The sequence below is a fragment of the Rhinichthys klamathensis genome, unplaced genomic scaffold, assembly GCF_029890125.1.
Source record: "Rhinichthys klamathensis goyatoka isolate OS25496 unplaced genomic scaffold, OSU_Roscu_1.1 h1tg000508l_1, whole genome shotgun sequence".
Lineage (NCBI taxonomy): Eukaryota > Metazoa > Chordata > Actinopteri > Cypriniformes > Leuciscidae > Rhinichthys > Rhinichthys klamathensis.
In genome coordinates, this window is record NW_026606989.1 from 199,681 (window position 1) to 222,901 (window position 23,221).

Sequence of the window (23,221 nt, forward strand, 5' to 3'; positions counted from 1 at the left end):
CCATACAACTTACACAATTCGGATGATGAAGATTTTGATGGACCAATTACAGCTGGAATATCTATGACTAACTTTTATTGCGGTTAACTCTCTTAAGATAAATTAATTGGAATTTTTTCCCACATTTAATTTAATAAATTCAAAGATTTAAAGAACATTACTGGTTGCATAATATCAACTATATTTCAGGTGCAATCACATAAACACACATACCAGATACTGAAATTGAAATTCAGCCAGAACTGCATTGGTGATGTTAGAAGATCTCATTACTTCAGTGAATGTACATTTCAAAATGTACATTTCTGTAACTCAGAACATGGTAACCGAAATAACTTACTCTTCATTAAGTTGATGATACATTTCCTCATTCTCTTTCATTATTTTTTTAAAATTGTTTTTCTTTCTTTTTTTCAGGAGCCTGGGTAAAATATACACCATAATGATAAATCCTACAAATATGCTTGAGATTTTGAGATATGTTTGAGATTACATTCAGACTTTAAAAGGAAGAGGTGATTGATCTGGTCAGCAGTTGCAGCTTCAGTCCAGCAGATAGCAGCATGTCTATGTCTCATGATGTGTCAGGCTGTGACAGTGAACACTGTTATAATTTTCCTGACTCTGATCAGCTCTTTTTTCTTCAACATTGGGTGTGATTGGAAGAAATTTGCCCCAACACGAAAATCTGTACTTCATACAGAAAACAATATTGAGTTAACAATACAATATGTGTAATGTTTTATATTCAGCATAATAGTTGTCTTTTTTTTCCTGAGAAATGTTTTTATGTACTGTAGTGATTAGTCAAGCAGAATGTTGGTTTACCAGTTTAAAGGTGACAGTCAAATACACCCTGTTCAGCTGCCTCAACATCCTCTTCTGTGATGACTGAAGACCAAAGAAATAACAGAAATAGACAGAGAGAGTTTGTTAAACCCCTGAAAGCTTCCGCCACGGAATAAATAAATAAAAAGTAATTGCGGCTTTTTCTCTCACAATTCTGACTTTTTTTCTCACAATTACAAGTTAATATCTCACAATTCTGACAGAGTTATAAATTCGGAATTGCAAGAAATAAAGGCAAAAATGCAAGATGTAAACTTGTAATGGCAAGACAAAATTTCAGAATTGTGAGATAAAAAGTCGCAATTATCTTTTTTTTATTTCTAAGCTTTAAGCTTCTATATCTAAGTTCAGCAATTATGTGCAGTGTGTGTGAGAATATGTTTACCTGTGTTCTGCAGGTTTGATTGAGCATTACTGGACAGAGGAAAGCTGTAGGATCTGGACTGTAATGACGGGGGTGTTTCATGACTGATGCTCTTCGTTCTTTTACGGCATTCAATCGTCAGACGTCCATGACATGCTTTATGACAGTTCACCCCACAAACTGAGAGAGAGAGAGAGAGAGAGAGAGAGAGAGAGAGAGAGAGAGAGAGAGAGAGAGAGAGAGAGAGAGAGAGAGAGAGAGAGATAGTCAGTCTTTGGGTTGGTGGACAAAGGTGAAAAAAAAATCCCTTGTGAAAAAGAAGTGTAGCCTACATAATTGTATTGAATGTTCACTTAGGCTATAGTGCTTTTCAAATCTTAAAAGTATAATTTAAAAAGAAAACTACTAGCAGATAATATAATATTAATGAAAACTGACTCTAAAGTACATTTGAAATCATTGCTTTGATAATGTTTGGTAACACTTTATCTTTTAGTGTCCTTGTTACACGTTACATGTTAGCTATAACTATAAATCATGCATAATTACATGCAACTAACCCTAACCTAAACCTAAACCTAAGTACATGTAGTTAATTAATATTACTCAGTACTAAATGTATAATAATGTTGCACTGTAACATGGACACTTTAGAAACCCCCACTTGGGGGGGTTGATGACATTCTCCAACGGGGGGATGCTTGCACACGCAAGGTCTCTCGCTCGCTTTCCCTCTCTGCCGTGCGCGCGCTACGTGGTTTGGAGCACAATCTCTGTCTTGCATGCGCGCTCGCTCTAGATTATGGGAGATTTTAACTAATTTGCGGCATAGTCGATCACGAGTGGCTCAACAGGTAGATATATAGATAAACTCATCTTCCAGGCATTTGACCGACCAGGTTGACACTTCAGTGTGAGAAATCGGGGGTGTGGCGTGTGAGACCAATCAAATGTGTGTGTCTCACGGCCAATGCGTGAGAGTTGGCAGCTCTGTACATGTCTGAGATCCTCAGAATGTGTCTGTGAAGTTTCAGCTCAAAATCCCACCCTGATTTTTTATTATAGCTTGTCCAAGTTGCCCCTTTTTGGGTGTGAGGGAAAACGCTCCGTTTGTGTGTGTGTCCCTTTAAATGCAAATGAGCTGCTGCTCTGCGAGGGCCGACATGTGCTTCGGATACAGGAACAACATAACAGCCGAATTTCTCTCAGGTAAAATGTCAATAATACCCAGTAGCGGAGTGCAGCCTTATATGTTTGAACCGGAGTCAGACACAGATATAGATAGGCCTACTCAGGGAGAGGCTGCAACTGTTAAACTGTACATGGACGTTTCTGAATGGTTAGTGGATACATTTATGTAACTTAGTTGTTGTGGAGTTACCTTTATTCATCTCATTGACTAGCTTGTACCATCATGTTAATCTATAAACTGTTGTATAGGTGCTTGTATGGGAACTTTATTAGGATGCCCACAGAGCCAGAAAATGCTGCATGGAGATACTAGAGCAGGTATCATTGTGTTTATGGTTATATGTCGGACTGCTTCTCACTCAGGGCGGGATCTGGTGCAGATCGTCACCAGACGTAGGCGGGGTTTCCCTACTCTTACTTAGAGTAGGGGCAAAATTTGTAACAGCTTGTTTAGTTGCGAGAGATTGATAATGATGATATATGGGGATTATAAAAAAGTATTGGGTGGATTTTTACCATTATAGGCTGGTTGTTTACATACACTGTGGACACTTTGTGTTCAAACGCCTTATAAAAGTGAATGTTGCATAATAGGTGCCCTTTAAATACATGACAAATACGGTTCAATAGAAATGAGGTTAACCTCATTAGGTAAAAGTATATTTTAGCTTATCACAAATGCTTTCGGTGCAGTACATTCCGCAGTACACTTCAACCAATAACAATAGAAGTATGAAATTACGTGTAAAGATTTAGCCTACTTAAGTTCTACTTAAGTGGTTAAAAATCACTCTAAAGTTTAACTAATTGCATTTCAGTTAGCACACATTGTGGCTATATTATTTTAAAGAAAATAATTACAAGTTCTCTTTTTAAAAGTATGCCAACGTGTACTTTTTCACAACACAACAGAAAATGAGAGAGTTAAAGATTAAAGCTGCTGTAGGTAGCTTTTGTAAAAAATATTTTTTTACATATTTGTTAAAACTGTCATTATGTCCTGACAGTAGAATATGAGACAGATAATCTATGAAAAAATCAAGCTCCTCTGGCTCCTCCCAGTGGTTCTATTGCCATTTGCAAGAAATACACGCTCCCGGTCAGAAACAACCAATCAGAGCCAGGAGGAATGTCTTAGCAGTGTCAATCACGCTCGTGTACGCGCTGATCACACCCCTCTCTTGCACAGCGCGAGCTGTCGTTCAAACTCAAGATTGCCGGCGTGCTTCAGCTGTGCTTATGACGGAGAAACAACCTAAACTGCCAATTCTCGAGTGACACCTGCTCATAAAACAAAGAGGTAAAGGGAAAAAGACCGATGACGATAAACAAGCGAAAAAGAAAGAATTAGACAGAGCCCATTGACTCGGTGTCAAAACTCTAGCCGCATAACATGTAGATAAAATGTCACGCACTCTGCTAAGCAACACTTGAAACCTGCTAATTCACTGGCTTGTCATGTTGCTGAAATAATGTACTAGCACACCTTATCTAGCATTATATATCGCTAGAATAATTACTTACATACTGTAACGTTAGTTACCGTTATATTAACGTTATCTTACTAGCTATTTATAACTTATAGAAAGAGTGCAACGTTATAAAGTTACATGTATTGCAAAATACATAATGATTTGAGGACCAAGTTTGTTGTCAAAGTATGGGCAGGCCATAGTCAATGTAAAGCATATTGTTGACGTTTAGTCCCTATTAGTGAATGTGCCATTTAACTTTTTATCCGCCGTTATGGGTGGCCCTGTTTACTAGCCTGCGCGTTCACGACAGGCTCCGCTGTGGAGGACGAGCTGTGGAGGGAGGGCTGTAGCGCAGCAGAGAGCAAGGGGGTGGGACCTGTAAGTTGTGCTTGTTCAAATTTTCAGGCTAAGTCAACGTTTTCTCAAAACTCCCTACTGCAGCTTTAAGGGAGTCAAAACACTGATAGAGGAGAGTTGACGTCTGAAGAGAGGAGGCGTTTTTGCACACTCAAATGACAAGCTCTAAAAACACTACAAGCGTGACAAAAGATGAAATAAAAAAAGAGAAGAAGTACTTTCTCATTTCTTCCATATCCTTTCATTTTAACACTTGTCTAATTTCTCTCAGCTAAATGTCAACACTGGCTATTTTGGCCATGTTGCATGTTTCTCATTTTACTCACTCAATCACTACTGTACAGGCCTCCCTAAAAATATTACTTAGACAATGGCCATATGAATCTGAGGCACAAATGTTTTTTTTCTCTCTCTCTATTTTGGAGAACTTTTAAAACTAAAAAGTGTACTAAAAGTAGTAGCCACAATTCACAATTTAGTATACAACATGTTTGTAATGTAATGTATTGCATCACAATAAGTGTAGGCTATTTTGGGTGTCAAAACATTTGATAGCCTAACTACACATAATTTGATCAAGTTTAGTGACAGCATGGTGCAATAATTGGCATAGGCTACTGCTTTTATTATTGCTTGATACAAATTTTACAATTTCAATTGAATTCTTGTGGTTTTATTCCTTGATTCAATTTGGATACATATTAGGTAGGCTACAGTAGATGTTAAATTTTCTCAAGAAAGAAAATCTCACCTAATGCTGTAAACATAGACTACAGAGAGCCCTGTCTGCTGGTATGATTAAAGGTTAAAAATAACAACTCAAATTAAATATAGGCCTAATAGGGTTTTTATACAACAACTTTATACTATTTTAATGATATAAGTAAAAAACATAATAATATGTAATATAGTGCACATATTTCGCAAAATACTCATTTATACTAATACTAAATATTATAAAATACTATTTTTTTCTAACCAACTTACGGTCATTAAATTACTTTCCTGAGGTAAATGTAACGTAATGTGACATTGTAGTCTACTCCAGCTGTTTTATTGACCTTTCCGCGGTTGAAAAACACTGATTGGTCGATATTACAGTATGTATGAGGCATATACATTTCGGTAAGTTGTAGGCTACTGTATCACACGTTACACACCTATTGATCATTCGTGTTAATTTACAATTAACTAGGCTAGTGAAGAGAGATGATCGGTTCACGTGCCATTTGAACTGAGGCGCTACAGCGATCTGTCACATTTAAAAGCGCCAAAACGGCATTTATTGTTTGAATTTCATAATAAAATTGGCAGAATCTGAGAGCTGAGAATTTGTTCCATATCAAAAGTAACCTTCTCTGTCTTGTCTGTCGGTGTCAGTGTCCTCTTTGCTTCGCGACTTTTCTCTGCGTGAGAAAATGGATGTGTGGCGTGAGACCGTGTGAAAAGTGACAATTGCGTGAATCTCACGGTCAATGCGTGAGAGTTGGTGACAGCACTATCAAACACAGCAACACATTTCACTTCTCCACAACAGTATCACAGGATTGTGCCTGCTCTCTGTCCTGGCCATCCTTTCCTTGTATTAAAAATTACATGTGACTTATTTAAAAAAACTAATTCTGAACAGCTGCCTGCGCTATATTTCACCACTTTTAAATCCTAGTTTAATTTTGAATCTGGCCCTGCTTCAAGGGGGGCAGAGAATGGGGACAGGGAGTTTTTAAGCTTGAAAATATGCAAAAGCAGCATTAACGTAGCATAAAAGCAGTTCATATGACTTTGTGCTATAATCTTATAAGTCGTGCAATAGCATTGTGTGAGGAATAAACTGAAATTTTGGTCATAATTTATTGAAAACCTTGACAACCACCCTATAGCTACCCTCATGTTCATTAGAGGTCATTACAGAAGTTGCAATCTCCTTTTAGTTTTTTTCAGATATTATCAGATATTTTCAATGAATCATCAGATACAGTCCACAAATCTGGTTCACTGAATCTTTTTTTGAATTCAACTCACTGACTCATTGAGTTAACAGCTTAAATGTAATTTTTTTTCTCATTCAAAGCTATCATATGACTTCAGAAGTAATATGGGCTGCTTTAAAGCAACACCAAGGAACTTTTCCTCAGCGGTCGCCCTACAGGTTGGAAGCGGAATTGTCCATTACCGCTGTCGTAAATAATTTAGCCTACCGCAGCCTACTGTCGCACGCGCACGCTCGCTGTTTATCCAGCACCGGCTTTGGAATCAACAATGGCAGACATCCCAACCTGCAAGAAGTCATTTCAGGGAGGTATATCTTGGTGACTGGATTGTTGACGGGGGGGTGGCGGGTTGACTAGCTTTCGTGAGGCACACTCGCAAGGTCTCTCGCTCTCTCCCTCTCTGCCGTGCAAAATATGCAAAAGCAGCATTAACGTAGCATAAAAGCAGTTCATATGACTTTGTGCTATAATCTTATAAGTCGTGCAATAGCATTGTGTAAGGATGGAATAAACTGTAATTTTGGTCATAATTTATTGAAAACCTTGACAACCACCCTATAGCTACCCTCATGTTCATTAGAGGTCATTACAGAAGTTGCAATCTCCTTTTTGTTTTTTTCAGATATTATCAGATATTTTCAATGAATCATCAGATACAGTCCACAAATCTGGTTCACTGAATCGTTTTTTGAATTCAACTCACTGACTCATTGAGTTAACAGCTTAAATGTAATTTTTTTTCTCATTCAAAGCTATCATATGACTTCAGAAGTAATATGGGCTGCTTTAAAGCAACACCAAGGAACTTTTCCTCAGCGGTCGCCCTACAGGTTGGAAGCGGAATTGTCCATTACCGCTGTCGTAAATAATTTAGCCTACCGCAGCCTACTGTCGCACGCGCACGCTCGCTGTTTATCCAGCACCGGCTTTGGAATCAACAATGGCAGACATCCCAACCTGCAAGAAGTCATTTCAGGGAGGTATATCTTGGTGACTGGATTGTTGACGGGTGGGTGGCGGGTTGACTAGCTTTCGTGAGGCACACACCCAAGGTCTCTCGCTCTCTCCCTCTCTGCCGTGCTCGCGCTATGTATGTTATGCGCGCAGTATGTTCTGTCTCGCATGCGTGCTCTAGATTCCGGCAGATTTGAACTAATTTGCGGGCATCAGGGAGACACTATAGACTTGGGATGTCTGCAATGGCCATAGACAATTTGAGGAAGTGGTGGGGGAAGTGACGTATGCCGTAAAGCAGTCGAGTTTTGTAGTTCTTTTTGTGCTCGGGTTACTACCCGAAACCCGAAGTTACATAGTGCGAGTAAAAGCGATACAGACCACGTCAGGCTATGGCAGACGTGTCATTTAACCTATTGTAAGTCGATGTACCATCACAAGGGTCTTGGAAATATATTATGAAGGTTGAAAAGTTCCATAGTGTTGCTTTAATGATAAATCTATAGTGCTTTTGCATCCTTTACGGAGCTCGAAAGCTCCAGTCCTGTAATGGACCCTATGCGCGATCGCTTCCGCATTTAGACTCACCGGCCACCGCAACTTTCAATGCAGCGCAGTGTATGGAAATCATGAGAAAATGAAGCACAAAATTAAATCTTGGGGAAGTGTTACACTAAAGCACAGAGTCCACCGCATTGAAAAGAGCAACTATCTATATTTCTATATTCTTCAAATCTCTGTCCTATTGACCTTTTCTGAATGGGTGAATTGGTAAAGGAATTGGTAATTTTTTGCAGACATGCCAAACATGCACACATACAGTTCTCTCTTACCTTTGCATTTGTATCCTTGTTTATAAAAGCCCCATATCTTAAAAAGAGGGATATACATATTAAAGTTATTTTTGAAGAAAGAGCGAGATGCAGGAAGGATGTTGAAAATAGTACAGAGAAGAGAAGAGGGAGGATCAAGAGAGAATGAGAATCACAGCAGGAAAACAATAGATGAAAGGGAAAGCCCAAACATCACAAACACACAACATCAGAGGCCACACACACAGGTAGATCTGAAAGTACCACATACACACAATGGAAGGGACTGGGGTACAGCATTCAATACACAGCTACACACCACACCATGTTATAAATAAACCAATAGATCAAAGCCAAATGTGCTCAGATAGAGCTAATTTCTAAAACTGTCCATCTTAGAAAAGACACAGTGCAATAATTAAAGTGCCCCTATAATGCTATTGTATAGGTTCCTAATTTTGTTTCGGAGGTCTTCTACAATAGGTGTACATGCATCAAAGGTCGAAAAACCATTGATTTTCTCATATAGATAGCAGCATCACAGTGTCTGAAATGGTTTGATCAAGGATCCGGTCTCTATAAACCCCTCCTTTTCGAGAACCTCCTCTGCTCTTAAACCTACGTAGGTTCGAGCAGGAGGTAAGACTGGAATTACTGATGGCTCATTTCAGTTTAGAATTGGTTCTTTCTTTTGGGAGACAATAACCCCATTTATCTGCACTTGATCTTTGAAACATTGCAGACCTTTTACATTAACAAACAGCTATATTACACACTACATGAAAGGTAATATACGAAAAAGCATAATAAGGGCACTCAAAAAAACATGAATCTATTTCTATATGATTGCATGAGCATCTGATACTTACAAAGCCGGTGCAGTGTTCGCAGAAGGTGGGTTTCACATATGTAGTCTCCATAAAGGTGTGTATGAAGCCCATCTTACAATTGAGCAAAGAACTGGCCTTCATAAAATAATCTATCATCTCCTCCCTGCTGATCTTTCCATCCCTAATAGATGGAGACAAACAGATCATGAAATGAGAGAGAAAAACATACACTATGAAACAGTCCACAAGGTCCAAACAGTTTGGGAATCTTTTCCTCAGAACAGATCAACTTCCATGGTAAGGGTGCTTCGTGAACATCACAAGAGAAGAGTGAGGAGCACAATAACTCATGCCACCGCTGTAGATTTAGTTATGGCGATAATAATAACTGTATAATAATAATAATGTCTTAACTGTTACTGCTGTTACTAGTCGGATATATGCCATATATACCAACATTTCTAGAACCTTCCAGTTTAACCAGAATTTTGGAAATTACTGAAATTGAACAATTATACCATAGAATAATTAGATATGGCAAAATTGTTCCACCCAATATTTTATATTTTTGATGCTGCTCTGCTGCACTTCATTATGCACTGTTCTGATTGTTGTTACATGATTTAAAAGTTACATTTTTAGGCTGGTCGTCTGCCTCAGTGTTCTAAGGGGCTGTTCACACAGAACACGTTTTTCCATTCCACTGCGCTACTGTTCCATTTTTTTTGTGCATTTGCATCTCGTGTCTTTTGCAGTATCTCGCACATGACATTCTAAAAACGCGGGGATCAAGTTAAAAGAAGTTAAACTTCTAAAAACAAAAAAGACATGTCTTTAGACCATGCACTTTTTTCCGTTCTACTTACCTGGTGTTCGCGTTTTTAACAGCAAAAACGCGTTCAGTGTGAACTGGCCCTAACAACACTTGTTATAGTGTAGATTACTAGCCTGGTTAAAACCAGACCATTCTCAGTTGTAACTGAGTTGGTCTGGCAAAGCGTCATAGACAAATCATTTCCAGAGGGGCGTCACCAACGGACGTCGCGGATAGACCTAAACCCAATCAGAGCGATGAAGGAGATGACGTATGCAGAGCGGCAGAAACATCTCCGAGTCGAAACCATCTTTGCTGGGTTTTTAACAAAAGGGAAACGTTCAAATCGCTTAAAACAGACGCGATAGCTGATTCGAATGAGTGATGTTCGACGGCGGCATCCATCTTTGTAATGTAGGCTACAAAATCTGCTTCAAAATCCCAGCACTGTCGTCATCGTGTAAAGCCCGCCCCGACGTTTCTGATTGGTGCTGCGATTTCGGCGGATTGGAAATGAGCTGCCACACTAACTTTCAGGCCTTGTCCACACGGACACGGGTATTTTTATAACCGGAGTTTTTCCTACAGCGTTTAAAAAAAACAATCCCGTCCACACATGCTCGGTCTCCGTCTACATGAAAATGCAAAAACACGCTATCAAGCGCGGTCAAGAGCATGCCACGCCAGCAGGCGGCGATATAAACCTTTAACCGTAAAGCCACGTTGGCCAATCAGTAGCGCAAATCTGACGTCAAACACAGCGGATAACGGCGCACACTCTGACGTCGCAAGGCAAAAACCCCGGTTTCACTAGCTACACGACAACACTGTAACTGGCGTTTCTGAAAATCTTCACCCTGGCAGGGGTTTTCAAAAATGTTCGGTTTCAGTGCGTTTTCGTGTGGACGAATGGCCGAACCGCGTAAAAAAAGTCACGGTTATAAAAATACCCGTGTCCGTGTGGACAGGGCCTCAGAGCAAATCTAAATTTGCCGGAAGTTGTCTGGGTTTTCCCAGGTTAGTAGATTACCAATCAAACCTAAGAAGGGTTTCAAAACGTTCACAGAAGCCGAAAATAAATTCCAGCATAATACTTCAGTTTTAATGGTGCAAGAGTATGAGGTAAGATGTAAGAAAAACATTTAATATTTGAAAGCTGTTTTAAATTATGTAAAAAGACCAACAGTAACAATAGCCTATAGCCTACGTTCAAATCAAAACTGCAAAACTTTACAAAAAAAAGTTGAGTAGCACTAGGTAGGTATAATAGTGATGCAAGCTACTCAACTTTTGTGTCAAATTTTGCAGTTTTGAATCATTTTGATTAATGTAACTCATATGACTGATCAAGAAACATAAGCAAAGCTGTTTTTGGAATATTAGGCATTAGAGTGAATGTGTAAATATTTTCAAATAAAAAATGTATTTATATTATACTATACTATATTTATTATATTGGATTCTGGATATGCCTTCATAATGAAGTTAGTGAGTTCCCCCTTCAACAAGTCTTAACTGTCTTTAAGAAAATCTTTCTCTCTGTGGTTTTCATTCTGACCTCAGGTCCATGTTCATACTAATTTCTCTATTAAACCAAGCTATTAAATTGATCTGCTGAGCCTGCTGAATTTTGTTCATGCTGTGAATCATAGTTTGTGAATACGTTTATATTATGGCGTGCAAAAGAAAGTGCTCTTGTTTGGCATTGATATACTCACTGATTTTTATCGAGTTCTCCAAACTTGCTGAGATATGGAAAGTTATTCCTGATGCATTCAAACTCTTCACGTGAGATGAAGCCGTCACCGTTTGTGTCAAAATTCTTGAACACAGACTGTGAAAAGAAAATAGAAACACAGTTTCATTAACATCTCCAATAATCCATTTTACATGGAGGGATTTGTAAATGAACATATTGAGCTATTTAAACTTTAGAATTTATACTGTCAGAGTAAACATAGGCTATACATAATTGACACTGCACTAAGACCACCTTAAAATCCTTACTGATGAATCATACATTGGGAACTAAAAGCTAAAAAAAACAAAGGGAGGATACAAGGTTTTTTTTTTTTTTTTTTTTTTTTACTTACAATTAAATTATTTTAAAAAGTGCATGCTTAAACTTAAACCACCTTCTTTTCCAGAACAGGAATAATATCAATAATATCAAGGTCTCGATGTCATTCAATGCTAATGTTTTGAATATGGTCACAGTAGTGGCGAAAGAAACAGAGTTTCGGAGTGTGTTTATAGTTGCCTTAGAATCTACCCTGAATTCAGAAGCAGTTTTATTCAGATAAACCATTAGCACTTTTAATTAGGGCTGTCAATTTAGCATGATTTACAATATAAATGATAAGATGTTAAAACATAACACATTTACTTATGTCCCCTAAACAGTCTAATCTCCAGTAATTGTGATTTTTTAAATCAAAATGTCTGTTTTTGTTTTTTTAAAAGCTGTGTTTTTTAAATAGTTTGAATACAAAATGTATCATACTATGTATGACGTTAAATGTACAATAATCATACATGACAGAAAAAAACTAAAATGCAGAAAGCTGGTTTATTTTTGTTTCTTAAACAATTCTGATATTGAGGTTTTTTCTTTTTTGGCTTGTTCAAAAACAGAACACTAAGGTCTGGTTTCACAGACAGGGCTTAGATTAAGCCAGGGTTAGGCTTTAGTTCAATTAGGAAATTTAAGTAGCTTTTATAAACATGCCTTAGAAAAAAACATTACTGGTGTGCATCTTGAGACAAAACAATGGCACCGACATATTTTAAGATATGCCAGTGCAAGTTTATGGAAATGTCTATTCCAAGAAGATCTATGGTGTGGTTCAGTCTGCCATGTGCGGTAACTGTGATTCGTTTGATTATTTGGTTCAATCTTGTAATGATCAATTAGTATTTTTAATTAGTTGACATCCCGTAATTGTAATTCTGCTCAATTCTCTTTAGTTGACTCTTAAAAGTATTTGTCTAGATTAGATTTTTAACCTTTTATCATTCATTTCTTGCCCAATTTGGACAATTACTATTTATAACTTCATGGTTAATCAAGGTTTAGAGCAATAAATAAGAGGGGCGGGGCTTAGTACAGGCTCAACGGAAGTGATTTAATGTGTTGAACATACAGTAAATGTGTGTCAAAACAAATTGGAATTATAAGAATGTTAGTTTTTCTCTTACGTCCACCATCTTCTCGATATGTTTGCTGATGATAACAGGGTTAGCTTTGGGCTTCACCGATGCTGCCCATTCATCAATCATTGATAGTTGTTTAGGAGCTGGACTGGAGGAAGTTGTTGAGTTCTGATTCAGCAAGCAAAAACCAAAGTTACAAGTGTGCATTTATCTTTACATTTAATTTATGAGATTAAATCTAATCTTGTGAGTTATTGTAAATAATACATTTCTTCATAACCAAATATCAGCATTTCAGTAAACGCATTGAACTGTTTATTGCAGAAATGGGGGGATGCATAAATGAACCAAATATAACAGGCAGGAAACTGACCGCAGGTTTTGCAGCTCTGGGTTCTCTCTGTAATGAGAGCTGATAAATCTCCTCTTCTGTGTGGTACTGATCCAGTGACACCTACACATAAAACACAACCAAAATCTGTCTCAGGATTCAATGAGCTACAGATGATTAATATAACTTTTGGGGAAGATTAGACATCAATGATTTCTCAGGCCCCATCCACACTACTGCGTTTTAGTTTAGAAACGGAGAATTAAAACGAATACGATCTTCGTCCACACCAGCGTTTTAGCTGCGTATTAGAATTGATCTCCGTCCACATTAAAACGACTGAAAACGCGGATCACGTGACCATTCACCAACACTGGGCATGCGCGTGCCGGTGTAAACACAACTTCATTGATAAAATTATCCCACCATGCTCTGGGTTAACCCCAAACCGACGCTCCATACGGTCAACGCCGCCGCTGCACACGGGAATTGTCACAGATCGCTCGAATAATAGCTAGACTCCGGCGCATGTAGGCAGTTATAGCGTTGTAAAATGCAGAATTTACTTGTACAACAGCTGCTAGCAAAGATATACGCCATGACTGATGACACCCAATCATAGAGCCGAGCGTGAGCCTCTACTACGTCATCGTTTCTAAAGTCCTCCGTCTTGACCCGTCTACACTAAAACGCCCTCCGGAGTTTCAAAACGAAAAACGGATCGGCAGCGTTTCTAAACTTCTCCGTTTTGGGTCTCCGTTTTTGCCGTTTTAGTGTGGACGGGAGGTGCAAACGTAGCAAAAGGTCTCCGTTTTTAAACGAAAACGCAGTAGTGTGGACGGGGCCTCAGAAAGTATTTCTGAACCTAGATTGCTGTCTACTAAATGTCTCTGCTCTGTTCTGTTCTGCATTTGTGTGTGATTGTGTGTTTATCAGAAAACAGTCAAATGGACTAAAATGAAATCAAAGTTTAAAGACTCATCAAACACTTCCATACTGTATGCATGTTTTCTCTCTCTAGAAATGGTTGAATGGATTTGATTAGACATGAATTCTCATGGTACATTCACCACATGCAGCAATTACTGTAATTATTTAGAAGATTCTATTTAGAGCTGTTCACATTCTGGGGACTTCAATAAAAAAGGTTTCTATGGCAACACTCAAAACATTCTGGCAAACTGCAAAAAAGTGTTTTTGAAAATGCTTTCCGTGTTGCGTATGGATGGACGGGTGGTACAGATTTTGGAATATGCAATTTGTTCATGCTTGGCACCAGTTTTTTTTTTTTAAATTGCACAGGAATTTAACAACAATTTGAAAATGTTGTATACAAAAAAATCATGTAGAATATGTCTTTCTGTTCTATTTCTGTGCTGAAAGTGTACTGAATGTGAGCTGTAAACGACCAGAGCCAAAGATGACCAGAAATATAAAAAAAAAAAAAAAAAACTATGAAACTGTGTCAAGAGTTGTAACTCAGTCAGTCTACACCGACACATTGAGCTATGTTGCTCATGCAGCTGATAAAAGTTCAAGTCCATTCTTCCACACGTCTTCCAACTGAGTGCTGCAGCGATGACATATTTTTATTGGTTCGGTCGTTTACCGGAGTAAAGATAGTTTGCGGTTTGATTTTCAGTTTTCGTTTCGCTGTGGTCCCGCAGTGCGGTGTCGTGGACATGCAAATAATATCTCATGTCGTTATTCATGATTTGTGAATTTGTGTAACGGTATTTCTCCGGGTCAAAAACCTTTTTTTTTTTTTCTTTTTTTTTTTTTTTTAAATTGGGTATAGCTCCAAAAGTCGGTCACTTAGGAGTCTGAACCCAGTGTCACCTTGACATGCTCGATTTGTGAATTTTTTCACAGCAAAGCTCTTATCTGTAAAACGTTCGCTAAGTTCGGTAGACAGGAATGTTGAAAATAGGCGTTGTTCATGTTTAAACAATGGATATTAACAATTTATAATAAACACACACACTGCTGGATTACAAAAACACTTGTTTTAGATTGAACCTGATTTGTGAAACCTTTCAGAGGTCAGTTTGGGTCAGTTAACCCCTCCCTGAGTGGTTAACTAGGTCATTCTGATTTGTGAAACCTTTCACAGATCAGTTTGGGTCAGTTAACCCTTCCCTGAGTGGTTAACTAGGTCATTCTGATTTGTGAAACCCTTCACAGATCAGTTTGGGTCAGTTAACCCTTCCCTGAGTGGTTAAATAGGTCATTCTGATTTGTGAAACCTTTCACAGATCAGTTTGGGTCAGTTAACCCTTCCCTGAGTGGTTAACTAGGTCATTCTGATTTGTGAAACCTTTCACAGATAGGTTTGAGTCAGTTAACCCTTCCCTGGTTGGTTAACTAGGTCATTCTGATTTGTGAAAACTTTCACAGATCCGTTTGGGTCAGTTAACCCTTCCCTGAGTGGTTAACTAGGTCATTCTGATTTGTGAAACCTTTCACAGATCAGTTTGGGTCAGTTAACCCTTCCCTGAGTGGTTAACTAGGTCATTCTGATTTGTGAAACCTTTCAGAGGTCAGTTTGGGTCAGTTAACCCTTCCCTGAGTGGTTAACTAGGTCATTCTGATTTGTGAAACCTTTCAGAGGTCAGTTTGGGTCAGTTAACCCCTCCCTGAGTGGTTAACTAGTTCATTCTGATTTGTGAAACCTTTCAGAGGTCAGTTTGGGTCAGTTAACCCCTCCCTGAGTGGTTAACTAGTTCATTCTGATTTGTGAAAACTTTCACAGATCAGTTTGGGTCAGTTAACCCTTCCCTGAGTGGTTAACTAGGTCATTCTGATTTGTGAAAACTTTCACAGATAGGTTTGGGTCAGTTAACCCTTCCCTGGTTGGTTAACTAGGTCATTCTGATTTGTGAAAACTTTCACAGATCAGTTTGGGTCAGTTAACCCTTCCCTGAGTGGTTAACTAGGTCATTCTGATTTGTGAAACCTTTCACAGATCAGTTTGGGTCAGTTAACCCTTCCCTGAGTGGTTAACTAGGTCATTCTGATTTGTGAAAACTTTCACAGATCAGTTTGGGTCAGTTAACCCTTCCCTGAGTGGTTAACTAGGTCATTCTGATTTGTGAAACCTTTCACAGATCAGTTTGGGTCAGTTAACCCTTCCCTGAGTGGTTAACTAGGTCATTCTGATTTGTGAAAACTTTCACAGATAGGTTTGAGTCAGTTAACCCTTCCCTGGTTGGTTAACTAGTTCATTCTGATTTGTGAAACCTTTCAGAGGTCAGTTAACCCCTCCCTGAGTGGTTAACTAGTTCATTCTGATTTGTGAAAACTTTCACAGATCAGTTTGGGTCAGTTAACCCTTCCCTGAGTGGTTAACTAGGTCATTCTGATTTGTGAAAACTTTCACAGATCAGTCTGGGTCAGTTAACCCTTCCCTGAGTGGTTAACTAGGTCATTCTGATTTGTGAAAACTTTCACAGATAGGTTTGAGTCAGTTAACCCTTCCCTGAGTGGTTAACTAGGTCATTCTGATTTGTGAAAACTTTCACAGATAGGTTTGAGTCAGTTAACCCTTCCCTGGTTGGTTAACTAGGTCATTCTGATTTGTGAAAACTTTCACAGATCAGTTTGGGTCAGTTAACCCTTCCCTGAGTGGTTAACTTGGTCATTCTAATTTGTGAAACCTTTCAGAGGTCAGTTTGGGTCAGTTAACCCCTCCCTGAGAGGTTAACTAGGTCATTCTGATTTGTGAAAACTTTCACAGATCAGTTTGGGTCAGTTAACCCTTCCCTGAGTGGTTAACTTGGTCATTCTGATTTGTGAAAACTTTCACAGATCAGTCTGGGTCAGTTAACCCCTCCCTGAGTGGTTAAGTAGGTCATTCTGATTTGTGAAAACTTTCACAGATCAGTTTGGGTCAGTTAACCCTTCCCTGGTTGGTTAACTAGGTCATTCTGATTTGTGAAAACTTTCACAGATCAGTTTGGGTCAGTTAACCCTTCCCTGAGTGGTTAACTTGGTCATTCTAATTTGTGAAACCTTTCAGAGGTCAGTTTGGGTCAGTTAACCCCTCCCTGAGAGGTTAACTAGGTCATTCTGATTTGTGAAAACTTTCACAGATCAGTTTGGGTCAGTTAACCCTTCCCTGAGTGGTTAACTAGGTCATTCTGATTTGTGAAACCTTTCACAGATCAGTTTGGGTCAGTTAACCCCTCCCTGAGTGGTTAAATAGTTCATTCTGATTTGTGAAAACTTTCACAGATCAGTTTGGGTCAGTTAACCCTTCCCTGAGTGGTTAACTAGGTCATTCTGATTTGTGAAAACTTTCACAGATCAGTCTGGGTCAGTTAACCCCTCCCTGAGTGGTTAACTAGGTTATTCTGATTTGTGAAAACTTTCACAGATAGGTTTGGGTCAGTTAACCCTTCCCTGAGTGGTTAACTAGGTCATTCTGATTTGTGAAAACTTTCACAGATCAGTTTGGGTCAGTTAACCCTTCCCTGAGTGGTTAACTAGGTCATTCTGATTTGTGAAACCTTTCACAGATCAGTTTGGGTCAGTTAACCCCTCCCTGAGTGGTTAAATAGTTCATTCTGATTTGTGAAAACTTTCACAGATCAGTTTGGGTCAGTTAACCCTTCCCTGAGTGGTTAACTAGGTTATTCTGATTTGTGTAAACTTTCACAGATCAGTTTGGGTCAGTTAACCCTTCCCTGAGTGGTTAACTAGGTCATTCTGATTTGTGAAACCTTTCACAGATCAGTTTGGGTCAGTTAACCCCTCCCTGAGTGGTTAAATAGTTCATTCTGATTTGTGAAAACTTTCACAGATCAGTCTGGGTCAGTTAACCCCTCCCTGAGTGGTTAACTAGGTTATTCTGATTTGTGAAAACTTTCACAGATAGGTTTGGGTCAGTTAACCCTTCCCTGAGTGGTTAACTAGGTCATTCTGATTTGTGAAACCTTTCACAGATCAGTTTGAGTCAGTTAACCCTTCCCTGGTTGGTTAACTAGGTCATTCTGATTTGTGAAAACTTTCACAGATCCGTTTGGGTCAGTTAACCCTTCCCTGAGTGGTTAACTAGGTCATTTCGATTTGTGAAACCTTTCAGAGGTCAGTTTGGGTCAGTTAACCCCTCCCTGAGTGGTTAAGTAGGTCATTCTGATTTCTGAAAACTTTCACCGATCAGTTTGGGTCAGTTAACCCTTCCCTGAATGGTTAACTAGGTCATTCTGATTTGTGAAACCTTTCAGAGGTCAGTTTGGGTCAGTTAACCCTTCCCTGAGTGGTTAACTAGGTCATTCTGATTTGTGAAACCTTTCAGAGGTCAGTTTGGGTCAGTTAACCCTTCCCTGAGTGGTTAACTAGGTCATTCTGATTTTGTGAAAACTTTCACAGATCAGTCTGGGTCAGTTAACCCTTCCCTGAGTGGTTAACTAGGTCATTCTGATTTGTGAAAACTTTCACAGATCAGTCTGGGTCAGTTAACCCCTCCCTGAGTGGTTAACTAGTTCATTCTGATTTGTGAAAACTTTCACAGATCAGTTTGGGTCAGTTAACCCCTCCCTGAGTGGTTAACTAGTTCATTCTGGTTTGTGAAAACTTTCACAGATCAGTTTGGGTCAGTTAACCCTTCCCTGAGTGGTTAATTAGGTGACCTAGTTAACCACTCAGGGAGGGGTTAACTGACCCAGACTGATCTGTGAAAGTTTTCACAAATCAGAATGACCTAGTTAACCACTCAGGGAGGGGTTAACTGACCCAAACTGACCTCTGAAAGGTTTCACAAATGAAAATGACCTAGTTAACCACTCAGGAAGGGTTAACTGACCCAAACTGATCTGTGAAAGTTTTCACAAATCAGAATGACCACTCAGGGAAGGGTTAACTGACACAGACTGATCTGTGAAAGTTTTCACAAATCAGAATGACCTAGTTAACCACTCAGGGAAGGGTTAACTGACCCAAACTGATCTGTGAAAGTTTTCACAAATCAGAATGAACTAGTTAACCACTCAGGGAGGGGTTAACTGACCCAAACTGACCTCTGAAAGGTTTCACAAATCAGAATGACCTAGTTAACCACTCAGGGAAGGGTTAACTGACCCACACTGATCTGTGAAAGTTTCAACAAATCAGAATGACCTAGTTAACCAACCAGGGAAAGGTTATCTGACCCAAACTGACCTCTGAAAGGTTTCACAAATCAGAATGACCTAGTTAACCACTCAGGGAAGGGTTAACTGACCCAAACTGAACTGTGAAAGTTTTCACAAATCAGAATGACCTAGTTAACCACTCAGGGAGGGGTTAACTGACCCAGACTGATCTGTGAAAGTTTTCACAAATCAGAATGACCTAGTTAACCACTCATGGAAGGGTTGACTGACCCAAACTGATCTGTGAAGGGTTTCACAAATCGGAATGACCTAGTTAACCACTCAGGGAAGGGTTGACTGACCCAAACTGATCTGTGAAAGGTTTCACAAATCAGAATGACCTAGTTAACCACTCAGGGAGGGGTTAACTGACCCAGACTGATCTGTGAAAGTTTTCACAAATCAGAATGACCTAGTTAACCACTCAGGGAAGGGTTAACTGACCCAAACTGATCTGTGAAAGTTTTCACAAATCAGAATGACCTAGTTAACCACTCAGGGAGGGGTTAACTGACCCAAACTGACCTCTGAAAGGTTTCACAAATCAGAATGACCTAGTTAACCACTCAGGGAAGGGTTAACTGACCCAAACTGATCTGTGAAAGTTTTCACAAATCAGAATGACCTAGTTAACCACTCAGGGAGGGGTTAACTGACCCAGACTGATCTGTGAAAGTTTTCACAAATCAGAATGACCTAGTTAACCACTCAGGGAAGGGTTAACTGACCCAAACTGATCTGTGAAAGTTTTCACAAATCAGAATGACCTAGTTAACCACTCAGGGAGGGGTTAACTGACCCAAACTGACCTCTGAAAGGTTTCACAAATCAGAATGACCAAGTTAACCACTCAGGGAAGGGTTAACTGACCCAAACTGATCTGTGAAAGTTTTCACAAATCAGGTTCAATCTAAAACAAGTGTTTTTGTAATCCAGCAGTGTGTGTGTTTATTATAAATTGTTAATATCCATTGTTTAAACATGAACAACGGCTATTTTTAACATTCCTGTCTACCGGACTAAGCAAACGTTTTACAGATAAGAGCTTTGCTGTGAAAAAATTCACAAATCGAGCATGTCAAGGTGACACTGGGTTCAGACTCCTAAGTGACCGACTTTTGGAGCTATACCCAATAAAAAAAAAAAAAAAAAAAAAAAAAAAAAAGTTTTTTGACCCGGAGAAACACCGTTACACAAATTCACAAATCATGAATAACGACATGAGATATTATTTGCATGTCCACGACACCGCACTGCGGGACCACAGCGAAACGAAAACTGAAAATCAAACCGCAAACTATCTTTACTCCGGTAACTCGTTTACGCTTTTGGAATTTTAGAACTTCGGTCCTGAAGTCAAGGGGTTTTTTGTATGGATTTTTGGTTAAAGGAGAACTCCGGTCAATTTTAACATTGAGCTCATTTTTTTTTTTTTGTACATTTGGAGTGCTGTCAGTACAGACAAAAACGACAAAAATCGGTGTTGCCTACACCGTGTTATCCTCTTTTTAAAATTCGCACCCTGTTGACTTCAATGGGGCAAGTTCTAAACCTGCTTTTAGCCTCTTAACAACCTTAATGTGTCATTACAAGGGCACAGCCATGTGAGTGGTGTTATTAAGAGTGACCACGGTCAATCTGACTGCAGTAACGTTAGATGTGAAAGATATTAATAAAAATGATGTTAATTCAGCCAGCTCACATACCTGTATTTACTTCCTGTTTTCGTTCGAAGTCCACAGTAGTCAGTTGTCGAGTTCGCGCGCGCGATCATTAGTTATATTAGTTACCAATGATCGCGCGCGCGAACTCGACAATCGACTACTGTATACCTGAAACAAGGTCTGTGCTTAACACAAGCTCAAGATATTTTCATGTTTTATTCTACGACATAACATACACCAGTAATAGCCGCTTGTGATTTTTAGAAACTTTTACTTGTCTTGAAAAAGGCGGTTTCTAACAAGTGTCTAAATGGGACTACAGTGGTTGTCGCTGACATTAAACGTCATCACACCGAACAGGTAAACTCGTCTATTCTCTAGTCCACTGTTACGTTGTGTTTATAGTCACGCTCTTGCAAACGATTATAACTCGAACTTTCAGGGAAAATGTGTTTTAAATTAAGTCTGAAAGAGTTATCGGAAGCTTAATGGTGGTGTTGTATAGCTTACGTTTAGCTTTTTCCTTTAGCAGGCGATTGTATTTAGGTTGTGATCATTTGTGAAGATTGTCATGATGAACAAGATGTGTACGTATAATAAACTTGAGTGAACCTGAGTGATGCGAACTTACGGGTTGGGCTACAAAATACGTCACCACTTCAACACTCTATAGTGGAAATCCTATTTTCTCAAACTTGGCAATAATACGAGTTTTTACAAATAAACAGTCAATTGGTTAGTTTTATCCTAATCACTCTATTCCTCTTGAAATCATATACACATCATAAAACACACACTCACTGTAAGTAGATTGAGCAAGTCTGTGTTGGCCTCAATGTTCGGGGGAGTGTTCTGCACGAGGGCTAATTCCTGCAGGATCGCATAGAGTTGCTGAAATTTGGCCAAGTTGACACGAGTCTTCTGTGGGTCTGTCCAGTCGGACAGAGCAACATGAACGGCTATCAAGTCCTTGAGGTTAACGGCCAGGATTGGGAAACGAAACCCTGTGCATTCAGCGAATCGGCGCCGGTATTGACTGTAGTTGCCACAAGATGTCACCAGGTCCAACAAACTGTTAAAGATCTGAGAGAGACATTCTGAAATTGATACTGTCTGAAACACAAGTGTTGGGTCTGATGTAAAGGTTTTGTGTCTGGTGCACAGGTGTTGTATGTACCTTATTGGTTTCATTGTTGATGTGTGCCTGTGTCTCCTTCAGCCTAGAGATGGAGCTATTATTGAGACCCCCGACCACTGCCATCAACGTGTTGAAATTCTGCAACTGTAGTAGTTTCTACAGGGTGTGAAGTAGTGAAAAAGAAAGAGAGGATGAAGTTAACAAAATATTTTGTTATATTATTAATAAAAAAAAAACTATGCTGTTTTGAGGCTCTGAAAGCTTCCAGGTGTGCGTATATTAGCAAACTCAGGGAAGATTACTAAAATATTTGTATTGATCCATTTGATTTTTATCTTATTTTCATCATGAACAAATAAACCATAAACCGTTTGCAAACAGTAAACAGATTTATTGTAACACCATACCATCCATAAAATAAATCACAAAGCTGATTAAGTATGTATGTTAAGTTAATTTTAGTATAATTATTAATGCAACTATCATCGCTTTCCACTGTAAGGTAGACTACATAAAAACTAACGTTTTCTCCCCATAAAATGAACTGCACGTCATTCACTGTATAGGCAAATTTATTGATTAGTAACATAGAAATAGTGTAGAATCTTACAATTTTTTGAAAAAATAGTTCACACAATTTGTTTTTAACTTTTTCAAAATCTTTCCACTTACTAACAACACAACAGATACAAACTTTTGGTGCTTGCTTGTCCCTTAAATATGTTCCTACTATGCTTTTAAGAGATAGATTGAGAGAAGAAAGGATTTCGAAGAGAACGACTACTTGATATGAAAAGATACTGGGCAGAAAACCCAAAGATTAAAGATAAAAAGCGGTAGTCGAAGTGATATTTTGGAAGAGGAAGAGCTCAGGGCCCATAAGAAGGAAGAGAACAAGGGATCATCAGGAAGAACAAGAGCAGGGGGTGATGGAGCCCCTCTGCGCTTCTGAAAAATTAAAAGAGAAGAAAAGTCACATGGGACTAGCTGTCATCATACTAAAGGTCTACACCAGAACTGCAGCTGTTGTTCTTATAACTACAATAACTTGTTGTTGTTCTGTACTAGAGCTGTCAGTTCCCAGCCCTGTAAATTATAATTTCAACCAAACAAAGAATTTATAGTGCCAAGCACTAACAAAACCAAATGGGCAACTGTATTCTGGAA

At 39.0% G+C, this 23,221-nt stretch overlaps 1 protein-coding gene across 2 annotated transcripts in view; it reads right to left on the reverse strand.

The window, feature by feature from the left end:
* Positions 1 to 648: 648 nt before the first annotated feature.
* The window catches only part of LOC130072824 (RAS guanyl-releasing protein 2), a 46,107-nt gene continuing 23,534 nt past the window's right edge, over positions 649 to 23,221 (reverse strand). Inside the window, exons 8-17 of one of the 2 annotated variants that reach the window (XM_056238098.1) lie at positions 22,094 to 22,210; positions 21,718 to 21,999; positions 13,164 to 13,244; positions 12,836 to 12,958; positions 11,356 to 11,471; positions 8,863 to 9,004; positions 8,015 to 8,051; positions 1,235 to 1,393; positions 829 to 891; positions 649 to 688 (exon numbers count right to left, since the gene is read on the reverse strand). In XM_056238098.1, the coding sequence (XP_056094073.1) occupies positions 833 to 891; positions 1,235 to 1,393; positions 8,015 to 8,051; positions 8,863 to 9,004; positions 11,356 to 11,471; positions 12,836 to 12,958; positions 13,164 to 13,244; positions 21,718 to 21,999; positions 22,094 to 22,210 (1,116 nt within the window). In that variant the 3' untranslated portion in view covers positions 649 to 688; positions 829 to 832. Of the gene's footprint in view, positions 694 to 828; positions 892 to 1,234; positions 1,394 to 8,014; positions 8,052 to 8,862; positions 9,005 to 11,355; positions 11,472 to 12,835; positions 12,959 to 13,163; positions 13,245 to 21,717; positions 22,000 to 22,093; positions 22,211 to 23,221 lie in introns of both variants that reach the window. The other variant, XM_056238097.1, reaches the window with a different exon arrangement.